At 41.4% G+C, this 21,205-nt stretch overlaps 1 protein-coding gene across 1 annotated transcript; it reads right to left on the reverse strand.

Annotated features, from left to right (window-relative positions):
- Positions 1-47: 47 nt before the first annotated feature.
- slc17a5 (solute carrier family 17 member 5) lies at positions 48-20,101 on the reverse strand. Its single transcript, XM_083774749.1, has 11 exons — positions 19,859-20,101; positions 15,142-15,338; positions 10,731-10,964; positions 9,760-9,847; positions 8,899-8,985; positions 6,792-6,910; positions 5,489-5,650; positions 4,706-4,838; positions 4,382-4,529; positions 4,080-4,170; positions 48-2,119 (listed from the first exon to the last, which is right to left on the reverse strand). The coding sequence occupies exons 1-11, from the start codon at positions 19,935-19,937 to the stop codon at positions 1,967-1,969; spliced, it is 1,491 nt and encodes a 496-aa protein (XP_083630875.1). The 5' UTR covers positions 19,938-20,101; the 3' UTR covers positions 48-1,966.
- Positions 20,102-21,205: the final 1,104 nt, after the last annotated feature.

Raw genomic sequence — 21,205 nt, forward strand, 5'->3', positions numbered from 1 at the left:
AAATATGTCATGTTTTTTTGTATATTGCTGTGGGAATGGAAAGATGGTGGCAGATCCAATTAACATAGAAATACTTATTCTTTATAACAAATCCAGTGTGGCAGGATTGTCTCTAGATCCATCTCTCAACCCGTGTTATGTGATTTGAGACATGCCTATGCAAGTTATAGAGCAATAACTTTTTTGACTCTAAATTTCGAAATAAATAGGGAAGTTAATACATTTATTTTTAAATTTGTTTTGTATGTTTTTAATTGGTTGTATGTCTTCTATTGGCTACGTCTGTCAATAAAGTTTGATTGAAATTGAAAGATATATATTTGGCCAATTGGCCTAATAGTAAATAATAAACACACATTTTTGTTTAGATCATAATTGGATTTAGTTTACTGCCTTAACATAATACAATGCAGACATTTTTTTTTCTGGAATGTTGCCAGAGGACAAAAAAAATACTTGTGTATATATGGCATACAGTGTATAGCTTAAGCATTCCCCTTAACGTTTGCATAACACAAATGCACAGTTAGCTAAAGCATACACTACACATATCAGTAACCTTTAATGGCATTTCACTTTTGCAATGAGTAGGCCTAATGTAATTTTCTAGATGATATAGGCCTTGTCCTGAATTCTCTAACCCTGCTAGACTACTGTAATATAGGCTACTGTATAAGGCACAAGGGCAGTGTAAAATGGTGGATATTTGTTATTGGCAGATATAGTAAAATCTTTCACATATTGTGTACTTCCCATTCCCTTGCAGGTCTCATTTATGAAATGTCCTTCAATAAAAGATGTTTATAACCAAATCAAAGCCAAACGGTAATGAAACAAGGGAGTGGGACTCCATGTCAATATTATTTTGGTGATTCTCTCTAATGTTCTGACATACCATATTATGGCTGTTTTTTTGTTTACAACTTTGACAATCCCAAAGCCATAAACCATATTTCATTTGTTTGTTAAGATTCTATAGGACAAAAGGTCCATTTCTATAAATGTAGCCCTGGTGCTTTTCTATTTCACCATGATGTATAACTAACTATACTGAATCCATCCCTGATTTAGATGGATAATGAAAACCGTTGGTTGAGAACCAATACTGCAGAATGAACACCTGGTGTTCTATCCTACTAGGATGGTAATAGCATTCTGTGACCGAGGCCTAGATATGGCCTGGTGGGATGCCGAAGAGATAGGGACTGGATAACCTATCTTCTTTGAGCGCAGGGGTCGAACCGGCAGATCCTGATATAGTGTGATAGTATATGCGAGGTCTGCTGTTACTATCTGGGTTCTTCTTACTTCATTCCGTCTAAACCTGCGTAGGCATCGGTATTTATGGTGTTGGGATGTCGAGAGTGATGTCACTCCTGACGTCCTGGTTGTGATGTCAGAGAGGCACTACGTTCCTTCGTAACACATTCAAACAGTATCCTACTAGGATGGTAATAGCATTCAAACAGTATTCTACTAGGATGGCAATAGCATTCAAACAGTATCCTACTAGGATGATAATAGCATTCAAACAGTGTCCCCCGTCTAATAAATCCCTGATTAAAAAGGAGCCAAGTGATGCCATTAACTTCTTTGTAGGACAGAAAAACAACCAAGGCTTGGGATACTAGGGATCTGTTAAATGCTTTTCATTACAAAAAAATCTTGACACCTGATATTTGACAAAGAGAAAGTGCAAGCCCTGTAAACAAAACTTAAAACATGAATACACAACATAAAAATGTACACATAATAAAAAAATTACAAAATAATATAATTAAACATGGCCTTGGTCCACTTACCATCATAAAATAAAAAAGGGAACTTTAAAATCAGCTTAAGAGGCTTATTTATATAAGGCTACGTCTTCCCAATAGTGTTTGTGTGCAAAGCAGCCACAATATAGCAGAATCTCCAACACTCTCCAATCTCTCTCTTCTGTGCAGGTGACTGTCTGGTACTTGTTTCATTGAGAGTCAACTAGGAGTCCTTCCGTGTAGGATCTGGGAACTGCCCAGGGTTGCACTGTGCCTCTGCCAAACAGGGTGTAGAAGGCCGCTCCCACCAGGTTGATCCCAGCAGAGATGTAAAACACCGTCTGCCACTCCTCAATAGTGTTCTAGAACAGAATAAGTCAAACACATTATTGCACCGTTTCCCAAACAGTGGGGTTGGTTATTATTTCAAAAAACATGTTTTTTTTTTTGTTTTTTTTATCATTTGATAAATACAATTCCATAAATGTAAAACTAACTTTTAAAAGCAGTGAAAATACCAGAAGAAAAGCTCACAACGCGTCACATAGCGACCGCATAGATTGCCTATTTTTACTAGTTTGAGTCCCAGGTAGAAATCAAATTTGTCTTTTGGGTCTCGAGCTAAAGGGTTTAGGCATCACTGCCAAACCCAGGCTACTACTAGTAACCTGGGAGGCATACCATTTTTCTTTTTTTTTCACGATTTTGTAACCCATTTTTCACCGCAGTGTCAATTATCGAATGTGATCCTGGGCTCTACACACCCTCCGCCAACCTAGTCTCCATATATAGGGGACATGGGGAGAGCAACGGACTTGAACTCCTTCAATGCCTGAGTGTCCAAGTTACTCTGTTTCCCTGGTTGGACGTAGCACGTGGAAGGAACACGTTATTCTAACCAGTTCCTTTCCCATTTTGGGTTTTTGATCCGGTCAGGAGCGGACGATAACTTACGTCATGTTGTCTGGTTTGTAGTCATCAGGCCGGAACCCCCAAACCGGAATCAGAATTACCCAAAATAATTTCCAGCGATCAAGGGGCATCATCATTTTAGGGCCTACCCAGTAAAAGCCTTGATGTATGAATCTGACAAGTTTCTTCAAGTACTTCTTGGAATAGGTCGTTTGGTATATCCCCCTTTTATTCCAACTCGTAGCGACTGGCGAGACTAAAAAAAACAAACAGGGGGGACCAAACCAAAGCGACACTGGGAATGCTATTTTTATTTTTATTAAATTATTTATATGTATAATCGGAGTCGTCTTAAATTCGGGACAATACGGGTACTACCCTGCTATACTAAATGTCCCACACTGTTTGGTGGGGAAACTGATAGCTAACCAAAAGCTTATCAACAATTAAATAACGTCTGGGACTTTTAAAAAAAAAGACAAAAATAGCATTAACCATCACAATTAAAGTTGCTGCAGTTAAAAAAAAAAAAAGAAAGATTGTGCATCCATCAGTCAGTGGTTCCCAGACTGTGGTGCGTGCACCCCTTGTGGTGCACGAAAGCCCTCTAGGGGGTGCGTGACATAAAAAGGGTAATAGCGGTTTTATGGTGTAATTTAACACAATCAGCTAAATCTGGTAAACACTGTTGTAAGGAGATGTATAGAGCTGCAGGAGTATACAGCAGCTGCATGTCTCTAGTCTCAATGCAGTGACAATCTGTGATTATTTGCCATAATCATAGTAAAGAAATTATCATATTCAGCCAAATAAAACGAGACTGAGTGTTGGGGGTGCGTCAGCTAGATCAGGAGGTAACAGGGGGTGCACAGCCAAAAAAGTTTGAGGACCGCTCTATATGATAGATTATGTACACCCTCTAGTGGCCAAATGTATACTTGCTAATCCTGCCTTCAAACCTAAACCAATTAGTATTACACAGGAAATGAAAGTCAAGGTGTTTGTTACCATCTGGACACTAGGGCTACAGTTTATCAGCAACATGACTGACTCGATTATATTATATTTGAATTCCTTGCCATTTTAAGCAGTAAATGTCTGTGTGGTGGCATGGCTCTAATCTGAGATCTCTCCATATGCATACATGGAAGAGAGCAACATGCAAAACCATATGTACTCAGGACAGAACAGAGCAAGCAGAGTGATGACATGAGACAATGACGTTGGTCAAATCAGACGAGCATAGGAGGAGCTGGGTGTAGTAGGAAACTGTGGCTTGCATAAGCAAAAGTAAGCTGTTAAAGGTTTACTTTAATGTTGCTTATTAAAGCACTTTGTAAATGGCATTAACAAAGTAAAAAAAACCCAATACAAATAGATTTATTCGATAAATGCGACACTGGTACTTACATTTTTTGTTAGGGCTCTGGCGATGACAGGACCCACCATGCCGGGAATGGTGGCAAAAGTGTTGGTGATACCCAGCAGAATGCCAGCATATCTAGAAAGAAACACGTTTGTTAAATGTCATTTGGTTAACTGCTACACTGTGAACATTTGATCAGACTTTGAGCTCTTATCCAGACAGTGTGATACAGGCCTAAAAAGTCTGGATTAAGTGCCATGAGCCTTTGTCCATGCACAACAGGTAGAGTGGTGAAGGAATTAGATAAGTAGATAAGACCGCTTGCAGATAGATGGTAAAGTCTTACGAGGGGGCAATGTCCAGGTGGTTAATGTTGAAGCCGGAGGCAGACAGTCCACCCAGGGCAGAGGAGATGGTCAGGAAAGTAATAGCCAGGCTATAGTTGCAGCCCGTATAGCCTGCTGCAACCAGGAATACTGCTGGACCGATCATACCTGTAGACACACACGTACAAAAACAATAGTGGCATGGTCACTCTATAGTACATCCTTCTAAAAAATAAAAAACGAAGGCTGGGTATGTGATAAAAAGTATATGAAAGGCAGCACGTCTTCAGACAGTGCAGTTGGTGTTGTGTGTGAACATGTACTATGCCATTGCTGTTCCTCACCAATGATGGAGAATGCCTTCCTGACACAGACGGTGCGGTATTGGCAGGTCTCCCTCAGGTAATCAGCCAACTGACCCCCCAGTATAGCCATGATGGCACAGCCAATGGATGGCAGAGCTGATAGCAAGCCATTCTAGAGCAGAGAAGACAGCCATGTTCATTAAGCATTTGGACAAGGCCCTCATTTTCACAGTAAAAACTAATAATAATTAATTAAAATAAACCTTTTCCCCCAGAGCCTTGAGAGTGAATCCCCCAAGTCAGGTGGATTGTGACATATGTGGACATACTGTATTTTATCCAAACCAATAAGATTTTCATTGATGTATTTATATAAAAATAGGTTATAAAAATGTCAATAACCAAATTATTTGGATAATACAGCAGTCAGTAATGCATTGTAGATTTTTTTTTTTGTTATCAAATGTTTTTTATTTTAAGACAAAAATCACAAGACACGTTAACAACATGAAAGACTCAAAGCAAACAAAACACACATAAAACAACACACAACAGCAAAAGCAAGGAACACAAAAACAAAAACAAACAATCCCACACACCCCTCCTCCCCCCCCCCCCCCCCCGAGACCAGTAATGCATTGTAGATTACATTTTTATTAAACTGTGCAGCCTCAACTATCTTATCCATCAGAATCTGCACTTGAATCCGTACTGCAGAACAAGAATTAATGTATATCTGTGGGTTTATGCTTATGCTTGCGTCTGACAGTATCATGTTTACATACAGTCCATGTGACTGTATGTACTTCTAAAAGGCATCACCTGCTGTATGCTGAAGCCCAGTATGTCACTCATATATGTTGGCAGCAGTGTGAGGAGCGTGTAGAAGGTCCAGTTATAGGAGAAGTGAGCGACTACGATGGCCCACAGCGGCCCCGACGTCAAAATGGAGCGCCAGGGGATGTGATCCACTGTGGTAGACAGCTGGAGCAATGAGCAAAATAACAAGACATCAGACGTGGACAGACACATTACATTCGCGTTCAGGATTTACTGACTTACACGTACAAAAAAACCTTCACATGAGTTCATTAATCACACTGATGCAGGAGAGCTCAGTGGTTGTAACATGGCATAAAGACAGAGACCATAACAATATTAAACCTGCGTGCACATATGGTACAATAATGAATTCAGTTTTTGCCAAAACTGTACACATATTCAAGGGACAGTTTGATTATTAGGTCAAATGTCATGTGATAAAGGAATAAAATGCTGCAGTTTATCAAGATTGTACATTACTGTACATTAAAATTGTCGTAGTGTGGTATGTCAATAGGAATGTAAAATAAAATTAAGCAATATTACACGAGAGGGTGTTCTTTATCGTCATTAATGCACGCTTGCGATGCTGCAGGAACTCTGAAACTCTCAGTTCCGAAGCGCAGTGCAGAAGTGTTTAATGACGGGACCGGAAGTCTCCCTGTGCAAAGCATCCTGGACCTTGTAGTCTATAACATACACTATAGTCTTACTGCCACACCTAGTCACCTACCCTTCTTAGCTAGCAACAGAGATTCAACTTTTAAACTTTTCATAGAACTGATGTTACATGCATTGTCTTTTTTTTACATCGGGAGTCAGGACACATCGAATAGAATGAAAATTGGTACACCATATCATATGGTCAATTTAATAACCTGCTTCTGAACCTCCCTACCTCAATATGTAACTGTTATGTTATGTTTTGTTTCATGGTCTGTATATTATGTCTCTATGCCTTACGTGTAGACTTGATTTGTGTTTTATATCTGTGTTTTATATCATATATAAAATGGTTTATATATGTGATCTCGTCAGCATTTCAAATGCAATGCTGACGCATCGTTTTTGCTGTTTCAACCAATCAGATTGCTTCCTCGAAACGACCCGTTGTCACCTGTTGTCACACAACACCAATAAATAGCAGGGAAACCTTTCCCTTTAGCGATAAACTGCAAATTGCATGTTGCACATCTCATTCCTGATTTCTGCCTCATGGATCAACAGTATTCAAGAGTTACGCTTACTAAATAATGTACATGAACAGTGGATGAGATTTCACTTTAAAATGCAGTCTTCTTACCTCATTCTTGAGGGAGTTGGTGATGTATACTTTCTCTTTTTCTGAGATGTAAGGATGAGTGCTGGGTTTGTTATGCACTAAAACAGCCCACAGGACAAACCAGACCATCCCGACGGCTCCTGAACAGACAAACACCAACAGACAACATTCATTTACAGTATTTTAGATGCATCTTCATTTTATGCAGGATTGTGGAAACAAAGTACCGGTATATATTTTGGAGAGTGTATGAGTGTACGAGTGTATGAACAGTGGTACTAAAACCTTTGCAAAAACCTGTATTCTATTAAGTTTGAGCCAATCAGCATCTAGCTAAGTAGAAGGTAGTGGGTGGCAATGTTTTCTACACTGAGAGAACGTGTCAACTGGTAGTTGTGATATAGTCATTGTGGCATTTTGGAATGAAGAAAAAACGAAGATCGACTAGACAGAGGATGCCACAATATTGTACATTTAATATTTCAGAATGTGACTATTGTGACAAGAAATAGTTAGGTCCAGGCTGTGGCAAGAAACTGGCTCTCATGTGTTCGGATAAGTTCAAATCCAAAATTGTTCTGGTGATAATCTAGGTCAAATGAGGAGACAACCCTTCAGCAACAGTGAGGACACCAGTGAGTCCGTATGAGAATTTGAATGCATCATTGCTGACCAGTGGTACTGTGACCCTGGCTGTTCTCAGCTGATGGGCAGGATATGAAATAATGAAACACAATATCCATTACAAATTACAGAATCTAAAGAGCCAATGTTTCTAATTTGCTTGTAATTGCCACACTGGACACAGAAGCACTGTGAATGCAGCAAAGTCAAATTATTGCTCCCAAAACAGGAGCCTGCTGTTCACACCAAAAGGCACATGTACATGTACTAATGATACAGCATACAGTTGGCCCTGTTTGCTTGTGTTTGTGTATTGTCAATAACAGGATTATCTTTGCCGTTCTCGTGTCTGACTTCCTGACATATTTAAACCTTAATAACCTGTTTGTGTATCCAGTTTTTATTACATATACAAGTTTCTATATTTTACCCAGTTCTAAATTCTGTGCTCTATAAATCCGATGCTTACTTAATTGAAAATGCTCCATATTTCTCTATATCCAAAAAAAATTATAATAATAATATAAAACTGTGGTGACATGTGGGTGGTGACTGATCTAAGCAGTCACACCGAGCCAGAGATAAACTAACCGGAACTCAGGGCTGGGTGTAACTTCAGATCGATGCATACAGAATAAATGAGCCATCACTTCACTCTAACCTGGCTTATACCACTGAGGTGGCATGTGTCAGGCAAACTGCTGCAACCCCCTCAGCAAAAAAAACCCAGCAAAAATAGCAGAACTGCAACATGATGCATCATGCAACACATTGAGCTTGTAGATCATCTATTGTCGCACAATATAGTATATAGATTGTAGAGAAAGGCAGCAAACACAGACACAGCCAACACTACTGTATTACATTGTGCCCTAACATTGAATGATTGAACCCCTAGAGAGCCCAAACATTCCATAATAATCATTGCCACAAAATAAATAAGAAAGAGGAACAAATATACAGAAGCTGTGCATTCTGCAAACTGTGCATGACTTAGTGGAAACTGTCGTCTTTGGCTGTTAAAGGTCAAAGGTTAAAAGGCTGGCAGACTAGCAGTCAACTAAAACTTGAGTTCACAGATGCCGAAATAGAAGACATAGACAGAGAACTATAGTGTGCAGCTATCTCTCTTGTTTTCTTTCTTCTGCATTTCATGCTTTCATAATTCATACCAATGCTTGTCTTTGAATTAGAGCTTGGTAAAATTGAAAATAAAAACAAAATATTCAACAACAACAAAAAATAATTAGAGCTTGGTGATATGAACGAAATTAAATATCACAAAATAAATCTCAATATTGTTAGATAGGCAAAGACAAAGTTTACACCATATGACATTTGAAAAACAATTCGATTTGCCTTGGCTATGTACTACACACATAGACCCTCATTTATCAACGCGGTGTACACCCTTGGGTGTACACCGCGTTAATAAACGAGGGCCTATAAGAAGCAGGTGTGCAGTGTGTTTCAAGATATATTGTTTAGAAAATGGCATCATTACCAAACAAATAGAAGACATAGGTCCAGTCCAGGTAGAAGCAGATCTCTCCAGACAGAGGGAGGGCAATCACTGTCCCTAGCTGGGCTCCTAAAGAAGACATGTTTTCGGATGTTATATACTGCATGTAAAAAGACAGTTGCCTGCAAGGTTTTAACATGTATCTAAATATATTAAAAGACATGGCAGACTTTGTAATTGTTAGATATTTGTGGCTGAAAGTGCATCCTAAGTCACACATGAAACCTATAGGCAAACAGAATCATGAATTACATGCTAGTTTTAGTTGAAAATACAGTATGTAACTTATGTTGAGTGAATGGGTCATGACCATAGACTGTAAAAAATATGGACAAAGCGTTCCCCGGGTCTAACATGGACGTAAAATGAAGCCTGTAATTCCTTGCACTGTAAGTCGCCATATTTCTAGATCCGTTTGGGCCCAGCTGGCCATTGGCTGGCTCCGTTTGGGCCCAGCTGGCCATTGGCTGGCCCAGACAACGAGGCGGGACTTCCCCCCCTTACTCTTCGTTGGTTTTTATTTTGACTGAACGGGGGGTGGCTCCCGTTCATAGACTGTAACGGTAGCCACGCCCCTCAGAACATACGCCACTTGTTTTTAATAAATGGGACCATAATTTTCCAAAAAGAATATTATAACATGAGAAATGAGACTTTAAACTAGTGATTGGAAGCAGAAAGTATTCATGACCATGTTTATTAAGGTAATACAGTCTAGGTGAATGACAGCGCCACAACAGGCCATTTTCAGGAACTTTCAGGAAGTCCCGATTTCCTTAGTGGCTTCACGAAATATCTGTCTGACTGCCCCCCTGGTCACGACACTATAAAGTATACATTTACCAGTGTAAGAGATGGTGAGCAGTCGGCTCCTCTCCATTGGTGGGGCCCAAGCTGCCCACATAGCATACATGGCAGGAAATGTCATTCCCTGAAGACCAACAGAATGACAGCGTCAACAGGATTGCACGCCACAGACACAAATCCATAGAGGATAAAGGCATAACCATCACATACCTGAAAAGTCACAAGTTAAATCCTGTGCAATTGTAAGTATTCACCATTCATTCACCCATACTCATTTGCCAGTACACTCAATCCGTACCTCTATAAAGGTTTGGATAAGAGTCTAACTACCTATTCCAGGGGTTGACACTAAGGTCTCAGAGGCACTTGACCGTCGGGCAAGTACAAGTCATGTTCTACTTGCCCAAAGGTTATGCCCACTTTCCCCGAAAACTAAATCGTCCAGTATAAAATGATAGGGAAATTTTTTATTACCCTTCAATTTAACTTTATTTTTTTTTACTTTCTGGGGCTGTGCAATAACAAAAAAATACCTACATTTTTGGTTCACACTAGTTATTTTATATTTTTAAGTGAAGAACAGTGAAAACAGCACATTATAGGTAAAAAGTGTGCTCTCTTATTTTGCATTCCATAGACCAGAAGACATAGCACTCGTTCAGGTGTTTAGAATTAGACATATCTTGTGTTGCGTTTATAGACGGTTGTGTCCCCTCAAATGAGCACTTGCCTGGTCGGGCACCCTTAATGCAAACTTAATGTAACTCTTAGTGTCAACGGCCTGCCTAAAATGTAAATACCAATTATTGTCAAAGTTTCTCTTGAATTTCTAACTAGCAGACACTTAAAAGGCTTGCCTTACATGCCTAGATCTCATCCCTAACCCCCACATATCCTATTCCTTCTAGCGTCCTGAAAGCAATGACATGTGCATTGTAGTAGTATTAAATTAGAAGAAGTAGTAGTGATTACATGCATCAATCTGGGTAAATAACATTATTGTCTACCTCTCCTACTCCTTCCAGCACTCGTACAGCGATGAGGTACCCAGGGCCCAGGTCAGCAGCTGCAGGAGTCAGCATTGTAAAAACTACTGTTCCCAGAATTCCTAGGCCCATCAGCCACTTGGCTCCATAGCGGCTAGCCAGGTAGCCACCAGGCACCTGGGTCAGGATGTAGCCATAGAAGAAGGAACCCAGGATCCAGCCCTGGGTCTCGGAATCCCAGTCATACACACTAGCCTGCAGGTGAAACATTAACATACCCATGCAACATTAGAGAAAATGTTCAGTGTCTCCCTGGTGAACAAGGTGAACCTGGTGCTCTTTGGTTATCAGTTGAATTCAGTGTTGAGTTTTGAAAATATTTGATCAAATCAGAATCTACTATAATTAACGCAATTCAGATTATTTAATCAGAATCCCTTTACTCCCTTTAACAATACTCTTTCAGGCTACTATTATTTTCATTTAACCACTTAGTTATTTTATGGCCATGAGGCCATGATGAGGATTTATCAAAACTATCATTGTGCGATTCTGGTCACTTGTGTTTGTGACACTGTCAGACGTGCTAGAAATTGCACTACAACCCTGTCCATTGATAGCTATATTCGGCACACCGTCAAACCCCTTACAGTACAGTACACGAATCAGAAGTTAGAGAATATTGCTTTTGTAATATTGCTTTTTGTTAGCTAGAAGAAGAATATTACTATCTTGAAAGTCACCAAATCCACCCTCTCACTCAATCTGGCTCAACGATGTGATGTACTTAAGCTTAGAAAAAATTAAATTCTCTCTCAGATGAACCTCCGAAGGCTTCACTAAGGCATCAAATAAAATCTAACTTTATTTGTATAGCACCTTTACAACAGCCAAAGCTGACCAAAGTGCTGAACAGAGTAAAACAAGACAGTAGAGCATAGCAATATAAAACAATGAAAAGAGACAATAAAATATAAAACAGAGCATACAATAGCACAGAGCAGGAAATAATATACAGGTAAATCAGGTGCAGTTAAAGGCGAGGGAGAACAGATGAGTTTTGAAGAGGGATTTAAAGGCATGGAAACGCTTTATAGAATACTTCAATATTCGTACCTCCCTGAATTAGACTGCTCGGTGTGACCCAAATATAGCGGACTGTGGATTTCAGAATGAACAGACAGTGCCTCTCTCAAGTGTACAATACTCTGACTGTGACCCATGATGTGAACTGTGACCTGTGTTTTTACTTTATTTTTGTCCCGTTTGTCCTCGTTTCGTTGGGTGGGGGGAGGTGTACGTTGTTTCTTTACGTTTGTGTTTCTGTGATGCTTTTAAAAAAGTAAAAAAAAAAAATAGGTGACTATGTGCAAAGATTTTCTTGTCAGATGTGCTGCCTAACCGGCCCCAATAAACTATATATATATTTTTTTTTAACTAACATTGTGTAAATGTTTTAACAGTCATCCCCACAATGTCATCACAATATTTTGATGAAATATATTTTGTGATATTAAGGCCCAGCCCTACTTTAAAACCAATGTAGGTACTACATCAAGTAGTAGGACTAATACTACGGTAATTATCCGTTTCAGTGTGCTTGCTACGGTAAGTGTCCCCTTATGAAATGTTGGAAAACATAGATATATATTCCTTTTGTAAGGGTCCAACGAGCCAATCCTATTCATTGAACTGTCTGGCTATTGATTGGAAAGACCTGCAATAAAAAACCCATCATATTCTGACAGACATGTTTGTGAACACACCCAAGGTTGCCCCATTCACTCAATCATACAAACAAGCACAAAAGCTAGTACTGTAAGTATAACTTAAGATACTTCAATTGTGTATTGCGGTCTGTTATAGTTCCATCATCATGCCTGTGGAAGTGTGGTCAAGGTGATTGCAATGGCTATTAATAGCAACCTACCGTGCCCTTTATAACCTCTAACACCATAATCCTGGGGTGGGCAACTATGCCCGAGTTCATAATCTAGAGTGAGTGGTCTAGAGGGTAACAAGACTACTCGCCCCGTTTCTGTTTTCCTCCCAGAATTTTCCCCAGTGAGGGGTGGGAGAGGCTGGACAGCAGACGGCTGGACTTTGAATTTCTCTAACTATAAACATTCATGACAGCAGAACAGCCTAAGTACAAATATAATTTATGAAAAGCTACTACCGTATAGTGAAGTCTGTTCACAGAAGTTGTTGTAGGATATGTGGGGATTATCTGACGAGGTACCATTTGAGGGGGCAAAACCTTACATATACTAAATAATACTACCGGTAAATTGTTTATAGGTTCAATATCATATATAATATATATACAGGAGTATCTTTTTATATTTTTCCAAAAAGAATACAAACAGCCAATAGCATATTACAAAGTTATCCCCCTCACTGGTGAAAATTCCGGGAGGAAAAACGGGCAAGCACCGGGGCGAGTAGTCCAGTATTCGTCTAGAGGGACGGCCTGGTCTAGCTCACTCAGACATCACGCTGGCTAGACCAGACATCACGCTGGCTAGGCCAGGCCGCCCCTCTAGACCAGACATCACGCTGGCTAGGCCAGGCCGCCCCTCTAGACCAGACATCACGCTGGCTAGGCCAGGCCGCCCCTCTAGACCAGACATCACGCTGGCTAGGCCAGGCCGCCCCTCTAGACCAGACATCACGCTGGCTAGGCCAGGCCGCCCCTCTAGACCAGACATCACGCTGGCTAGGCCAGGCCGCCCCTCTAGACCAGACATCACGCTGGCTAGGCCAGGCCGCCCCTCTAGACCAGACATCACGCTGGCTAGGCCAGGCCGCCCCTCTAGACCAGACATCACGCTGGCTAGGCCAGGCCGCCCCTCTAGACCAGACATCACGCTGGCTAGGCCAGGCCGCCCCTCTAGACCAGACATTACGCTGGCTCAGCCAGGCTACTCTACCCCTGAGCCACTGCCGCTGAATGATGAATGCAACCTGATGTTCATGCGAGAGGTTGTCTAGATAGAAGACTAGGCATTTGGGGATGATATAATATGCGTTTGCGATGGACAGAAACAATATAAAGATAGACATCTATCTGCTGGATCGCAGAAGGGCTAATTTAACTCTCTGCTCCAGTCCAGTAGCATATCTCTCTCTCTCTCTCTGTGCATACAAGAGTTATCCAGGAAAATCTCTTCTCTTCATTTGTGCATTTTGTTCATAGGAAAACGGTTTCTTACATAAGCCCAGTTGATTCACACTCATGAGAAGGGAGAACTTTACAGGTAACCTGACGAGGTAAGGAACCATTTTTTTTAAATTTGATACAGAAAAGTACAGTATTTTCTAGTTTGACAGTTGTGAACCAAGCATCATGAATCGTTATGGTTACATTTCGATTGGTAGGTCAGGACAGGGGTGTAGATCAAGGGACAATTTGGAGAAGAAATAGCAGACCTACAAGCTCGTATCGCGCCACTCGGTGGCGCGATATGAGCTTGTAGATCTGCTATTTTTAAATAGCTAAAGCATAACATGATGCCGACACCAAAATGGGTGCCCGGTCAGAATGGGTTAATAACACTTTTCATGGCACATAGACTTTATTATTAATATTAAATAATTGACTTACTGTATTTATTATGTGATTGCATTATTCTGATTCGCAGCCTATAATAAGGCTTAAGATTGGTGGTTATTTTCAATGTTGAATTAATGATGATCATTGATCACACAACAACAAAAAAGAGCATTGTCAAATATCATTAGAATTCTTCATTCATAATAAAACTTTGTTAGAAGGGGTAAGTGCTAACCAATTTATTAGAGCTCTATAGGTCTATAAGCAATTAGTCAACAATCCATGTCCCAATATTGCACTATATGCGAGGTTTTATTTGCCATTTATAATAAGTAGGTGGGTATTTTAAATGTGTAATTTTAGATACTTTTGCAAAGGAATGCTGTCAAACAGATTGTCTGTTAGCCTCAGTTTCCTTTTGCAGTGTTGTTGCTGGTGGAAGTGTAAACCATAGAGTATATATGAATAGAGAAGACACCCGAGTCCTCCTCCCATCCACTTGTATTAAGTTGCTCAAAAGCGCATGAGGCGATTTCACTCCTCCTTCCTAGTAGGAACAGAGTGCATTCTGGGATGGATTTGCCTCAAACACATGAACGCGCTGCCGTTGACTATCATTGTGCCGTTTGTGCGCGTTCACGTATGAAACATTCGTTCACGTGTCATGGCCTCAATCACATGAACGTGCGCAATGATAGTCAACGGAGCAGCGCTGGCTCGAGCTGCAATGACAAATTCGGCCACTATGTCCATTTCGCCTCAGGGTTTCCTCTGGGTGCCTTCTCTATTCATATATACTCTAAGGTGTAAACACATGAAGAACTGGATAGAGCGGTCGGTAAGTACAATACGTGAAATGAAGCATACGTTACTCACAGTGTGATTGTGTTTGGGACGTGCAGGGCTGGGGTGTGCAGGGCACACCGAGGAGCTGTGGTTGGGACTGGCATGATGGGTGGCGTTCAGCATGTCCACCATGGCCACACTGAGGTTGACCCGCAAGGCATAGGCCACGAAGAAACCGTAACAGGACAGGAAGGCCAGGTTGTAGCGTGCCGAGCAGCATGCTGGGGCTGTGGGAAGATAAACAGGATTTAATTTACATACATTAAAATATATATTACATAATACATTTGTAGGCTTTGACATCTCTTACGTTTGCAAATATAATCTCTAAATTGACTCTGATGTTGGTGGAGCCGCTGCAAAGTCCAGGTAGGTCTGTCTGAATTTATATTTTCAGACCAGGCAGTCACACATTCCAAACACTCGTGACACATCCCAAAGTAGGCCAAAAAGAATGCTAACTACCAGGTAAAGGGGAACACAAGACTTGCATGAAAAGATGAAAACAACCCTGTTTGATGATGTGTATGCTGCTGTAAATTAACAGCACATTAGCAGATGAGTAGCTGATACTTGTGCTGTAAAAAGGTTACAAACAAGAATGACTCAGTCATACTCATAACTGCCAGCTGCAACAAGCCATCAGTTACTTTTCTCAAGGGTGTGTGGGTGGGTGTGTGTGTGTGTGTGTGTGTGTGTGTGTGACTGTGTGTGTGTGTGTGTGAGTGTGTGTGTGAGTGTGTGTGTGTGTGTAAAAGAATACCTCGGCAGAGATGTCAGTACACGTGGATGGATGGGGTAAAACCTTGGGCAGAGGACACAATAACGGTTTCAAAGAATGTCTTCAGCTTCGTCCCCTAGACTCCCCCAGACCTAGCATCAATACATTGATGTACACTCTAGGCCTAGAGTGTACATCAATGTATTGATGCTAGGTCTGGGTTAGTGGGTTTGTTGTCGTATGATGTCTGCTGTGCTAGCCTGGGGATAGATGCTTGAGACCGTTTACCCAGGCTTGATGCTGTTCTAACTAAAACTAGAATAACGAGTCATAACTGCCAGGTGCAGCAAGAGCTGCTCCTTGGCCGTCTCCGTGGTGCATCTTTTCTTGTTTTTTCCCCCAAAGAACTTGTATGTTTCTCTGTCACAACCTCCCGGCCGTTGTTTTTGTTCGTTTCCGAAGTTCTTTTGCTGGTTCATGGCTTTCCTCGGCTCCAGTTAGCTCATAACATTAGCTTCTGTAGACGCGCACGCCTTATACAACAGCAGACTATGGGTTTTATGGGTAAGTCTCCCATTGGCTTAGAGGCAGGCAATCATGAAAAATTGTCTACTAAGGTCGTCTTTACAGTCGATAGTACAGAAGTAGTACAAATGTAGTCCAGGCGCTTTTCTGTCAAAAAAAATCAAACTTGCCTGGTGGAGTCAGTTGCACACTGCTTACTGGAGTTGCAACTACTTGTGCCACTGGTGGTGTGGCTTTGCCGTTTCCGTTGTGCATCTTTTCACTGCTTACTGGAGTTGCAGCTACTTGTGCCGATGTGCTGCGGCATGGTCGTGCATCTTTTCACTATTTTTTTCCCAAAAACGTTTCTGTCACAAACTCCCGGCCTTTGTTTTTGTTCGCTTCCCGACGTTTTTTTGTTGGTTCAGTCACTGTTTTGTTGTAGCTTTCCTCTAGCTCCGCGGAAGACTTCAGACACTTTCCTTAATGCCTACTTTATTCTGACACCATGTTACGTTATTATCTTAGTCTACCAATGCGTTTAACAAGGCAGAGGCTGAGAGTGAGGTTAATATGTTCAGTTTAATTACTGTATAACAAGCATTCTCATAGGATCTCCAACGTCACTGGTGTTAACCCCTTACACAACAGCAGCCAATAGAGCGTCGCAGTCCCTCCCCCTTTCAGAACGACGAGTGGCCCAGGAAATGAATCCCAAACATTGACTTAAAGGACAACTTTAGTTTTTTTCAACCAAGGTTCATGTTTTAGGTTGAAATTAGAGAAAGTAAAGATGAGTGTAAAAGTTTTCATTTTCTGCCTTTTTTGTTTTAGCGATTTTAGATATTGACATGGGGGCGGGGCATTCGAACATGGGATTAAATACAATAAAAAGAGAAGGATTTTTATCATGTTTTGATCCGTGTGAGCACCTTTTTATCATTATCACATCCTGCTAACTCCATTGAGCACCTGGTTAGTTACTCTTTCTTCTCATGGGATTAAATACGTCTTTATTTACAAAATATTGTGGCGATTTATTTTTTTATTATTTACTATAGTCCTACTAGACCCCAAGAAATTACATCTGGCCACAAAAGATCACAGGATCTACTGAATGTGAATGTAGCCTACTGGGGGGAAGCCACACTGTGTGTCATAGGCTCAATATATCAGTTTAACACATTCAGAGGTGCAGGTGTCCTAGAGGCAGTCAATCATGAAAAGGTATCCACCACTGTCATCATTACAGTCGTTAGTAAAGGTACCAGCAAATGTAGTCCAAGCAGCTGGCAAAAAAGCTAAGCAAAGATGACAGTTAAACGTCACCATGTTGTCTTTGTGTGCATTTATACACAGTAAAATCTCCAGGAACACGACATTAACACGAGATGAATAATGCATGCAAAACCTCGTTAGTGGTAGAAAGGGGGGAAAAAGGTACAGTATCGTTCATATACATGTATAGTGCAGTAAAGTGCAAACAATATATTAACAATAGAACAATAGAAATAGCCCGGCAACTACCGCCCTATTTCTATTCTAAGCTCCATCTCGAAAGTGATGGAATAAATAGTCTATGAACAGGTTGAAAAGTATCTTGCCACTAATAAATTGCTGTACGAGTTCCAATCTGGTTTCAGAACATCCCACTCCACTGACACATGCCTCCTCTATTTGAGCGATCACATCAAACACGAGGTGGATGCTGGAAAATACTGCAGCATGGTCATGCTGGACCTCCAAAAGGCTTTTGACACCGTGAACCACTCCATACTGGTTAACAAGCTTAAAGCTATTGGTTTTGATAGCACATCAGTGAGCTGGATGCAATCCTACCTGGAGGGGAGAGAACAGATGGTGGAGGTGAACGGAACACTGTCCCCTCCCCTCCCAGTGAGCTGTGGCGTCCCACAAGGAAGCATACTAGGGCCTTTACTGTTCCTAATTTATGTTAACGACATGACTTCAGCTTGTGACTGCAACTTGTTCCTGTTCGCAGATGACTCAGCACTGCTGGTCTCGGACAGGAACAAACTGCAGGTTGAAAAGACCCTCAGCTTTGAACTCGGTAGAATCTGCACCTGGCTCGCTGATAACAAACTATCCTTACACCTGGGAAAAACTGAATCCATCCTCTTCGGATCAAATAGTAAACTCAGCAAGGCAGGTGGCTTCTTGGTTAGAGTGGGTGACAATATTATCACACGAAAAGATCAAATTACCTACCTAGGTTCCATCCTGGAGGCCAATCTTTCCGGTGATAAAATGGCCACCAACCTAATCAAAAAAGTCAATCAAAGAACAAGATTCCTTTACAGGATCTCCTCACTGGTCAGCAAAAACACCTTGAAGACCTTAACAGGAGCCCTCGTACAAGGTTTCTTTGACTATGCATCCACCTCTTGGTACCACAGCACCTCAAAGGCCCTTAAAACAAGGCTCCAGACCTCCCAAAACAAACTTGTCAGGCTCCTACTTGGCCTCACCCCCCGAACCCACCTCACCCCTGCCCACTTTGACAGGCTGGGATGGCTTAGGGTCGTCGACAGAGTACAGCATCTTGCAATGGGTCTGGTCCACAAGATTCGATACACCACCAAGATACCCATGTACCTGTCTAAATACTTCCTTAATGTAAACGAAGTCCACACCCACAACACCAGAGGGAGTGCAACAAACCATGTACAACCCAGATTCGGCACAAACAAGGGACTAAATTATTTTCGCTCCTATGCCACCAAAATGTGGAACGCCCTACCAACAGTCATTAAGACATGTGAATCCCTTGACTCCTTCAAAACCGCTCTCAAAGGGCACCTACGGATGGCTGCAATTCGAAACTGGCCTCTGTAAAATCTGAATCCCCCCCCACCCCATTTTCCCTCACTGTATATTTTCCCTTTTTTGCTTCCCATATGATGAATTCCTGTTCTGTTCTTTAGCTACATAGAAATGTCTATTTGTATGTCTCTAAATGTTTGTATGTCTTTAAATGTTTTGATGAATTGAACAATGTGGACCCTGTTGTAAACAAGTGTAATGCTATATGAAACTGCTTATATATATGATGTACTGATATGTGACGTTATTGATGCAATGTTTATTGATCTTTGATGTATGTATTATATGTTTTTCTTTCAGTTTTCACGGTGACGGTTTACAATAAAATGGTAAAATTCATCAGTCGATCTCCAACTCCTTATTGCCAGCTGGGTCCGCTACAATGCTTAATTGGGTCGTCCACTCACAGTTGACAGTCTTTGTATTGAGTTTGTGCTTAAAATGTACTGTAAATTCTACAAACTGTTAATAAATATTTCAATCAATCAATCAAAAACAAAAGCAGCAGTGGTAAACGTGTATAAATGATAGTTAACATTAGGGTAGGAAGGGTCTACTACAAATACTCAAATAATTGTCCATTTGGTTAAGTTAGTTGTATACTCTCAGTTACGACTTTAGTTACACACTAGATTTTACTGACAAGCTATGTTATTAGCTGCTAAACCAACACATCACCTTTTTCGACTTTGTCATCTTGGCCCCGGCGAAGCAGTGGTCGTTCAGACTCGTCCCCCTCGGTGTCGTACGGGTCCATGATTGATAGCACATTAAAAGGTCTACTGCTCTCTCTCGGACGTCGTCTTGTGCATCGCAGGACAAGAGAGCAACAACCTCAGGTCTGATCTGACGCTGCTCTCTCCCAACTGAACTCACATGAAACAACACACACAATCACATGACACATGAAGTGGCTTTGATGGGACCACGGATAAGTGAAGACGGAGGGGTCATATGCGTCACTGAAATGCGTTGCGAACGTCCGATCCTAGCATGATCCTAGCTAGCTCTGGCTACTAGCTAGTGTGACTGTGTAAAGTGACCTTTCCTTCTTTACATATCCTCGGACCAGACCGGACTCGGAAGTATGATTGGCAGCGGGGTGAAGAAAGAAAATCCCCGCCCAGTAGGGGAGGGGTCCTTATATACTCTAGTAAGGAGGGGTCCCCATGACCCATCCGTCCTCCCCATATTTCTGTCAGAAGCCGTTGAGGGCTGATTTTACCCTTATGCTCTTGGGCACATTGGGCAAGCTAAACCTGTGGGCGCTGGGAGAGGAGCAGTCTTCCAATACAGTGGTTCTCAAAGTAGGGTCCGGGAACCCCCAGGAGTCCTTGGGGGATTCCAAGTATTGACTGCATAGTGCATACATTAATATACTTTTCAAATGGTCGACATTTCGTTTTTTAGTGGTCTACTTTGTTGAGATAGGCTTTTTTTTAGCTGTATGTCATAATCATCAAGATTAAAACAAAAAGGTTTTAAATACTTCACTTTATGCACAATTAATTGAGAATATACCGGTATGAAAGTTTTACTTTTTGATTTGTATATTAGTATTACGGAAGATATTCTAATTCATTGAGATGGAGCTGTAGGCAAAAATGTCAAAATGTCATTATGCTTTAAGTAGCATGTGACCTGTCAAACTAGGGGGTTTTAATTATTCTGAATCCATTCCAAGCATTAGTTTTGCACCAAAAACGGACGCGGGCGCGCACACACACACACAGACACACACACACGGGCAGACTTGAGCCGACAACCGCGGACAGAAGAAGCTGTGTTTTACGTCATTTCTGAGTTTTTAGACAGCTGGTGGATGGAAAAGAAGCTCCACCCCTGCGGCTGACTGCCGCGGAGGAGAGCGTTTCCGGGAATCTGTCCGTCGCAGCAGTCAGCCGCAGGGGTGGAGCTTCTTTTCAATCCACCAGCTGTCTAAAAACTCGGAAATGACGTAAAACACAGCTTCTTCTGTCCGCGGCTGTCGGCTCAAATGTGCCCATGGACACACGGACACACACA

This window comes from Protomyctophum parallelum (assembly GCF_964188405.1).
Source record: "Protomyctophum parallelum genome assembly, chromosome: 10".
NCBI classification, from domain to species: Eukaryota; Metazoa; Chordata; class Actinopteri; order Myctophiformes; family Myctophidae; genus Protomyctophum; species Protomyctophum parallelum.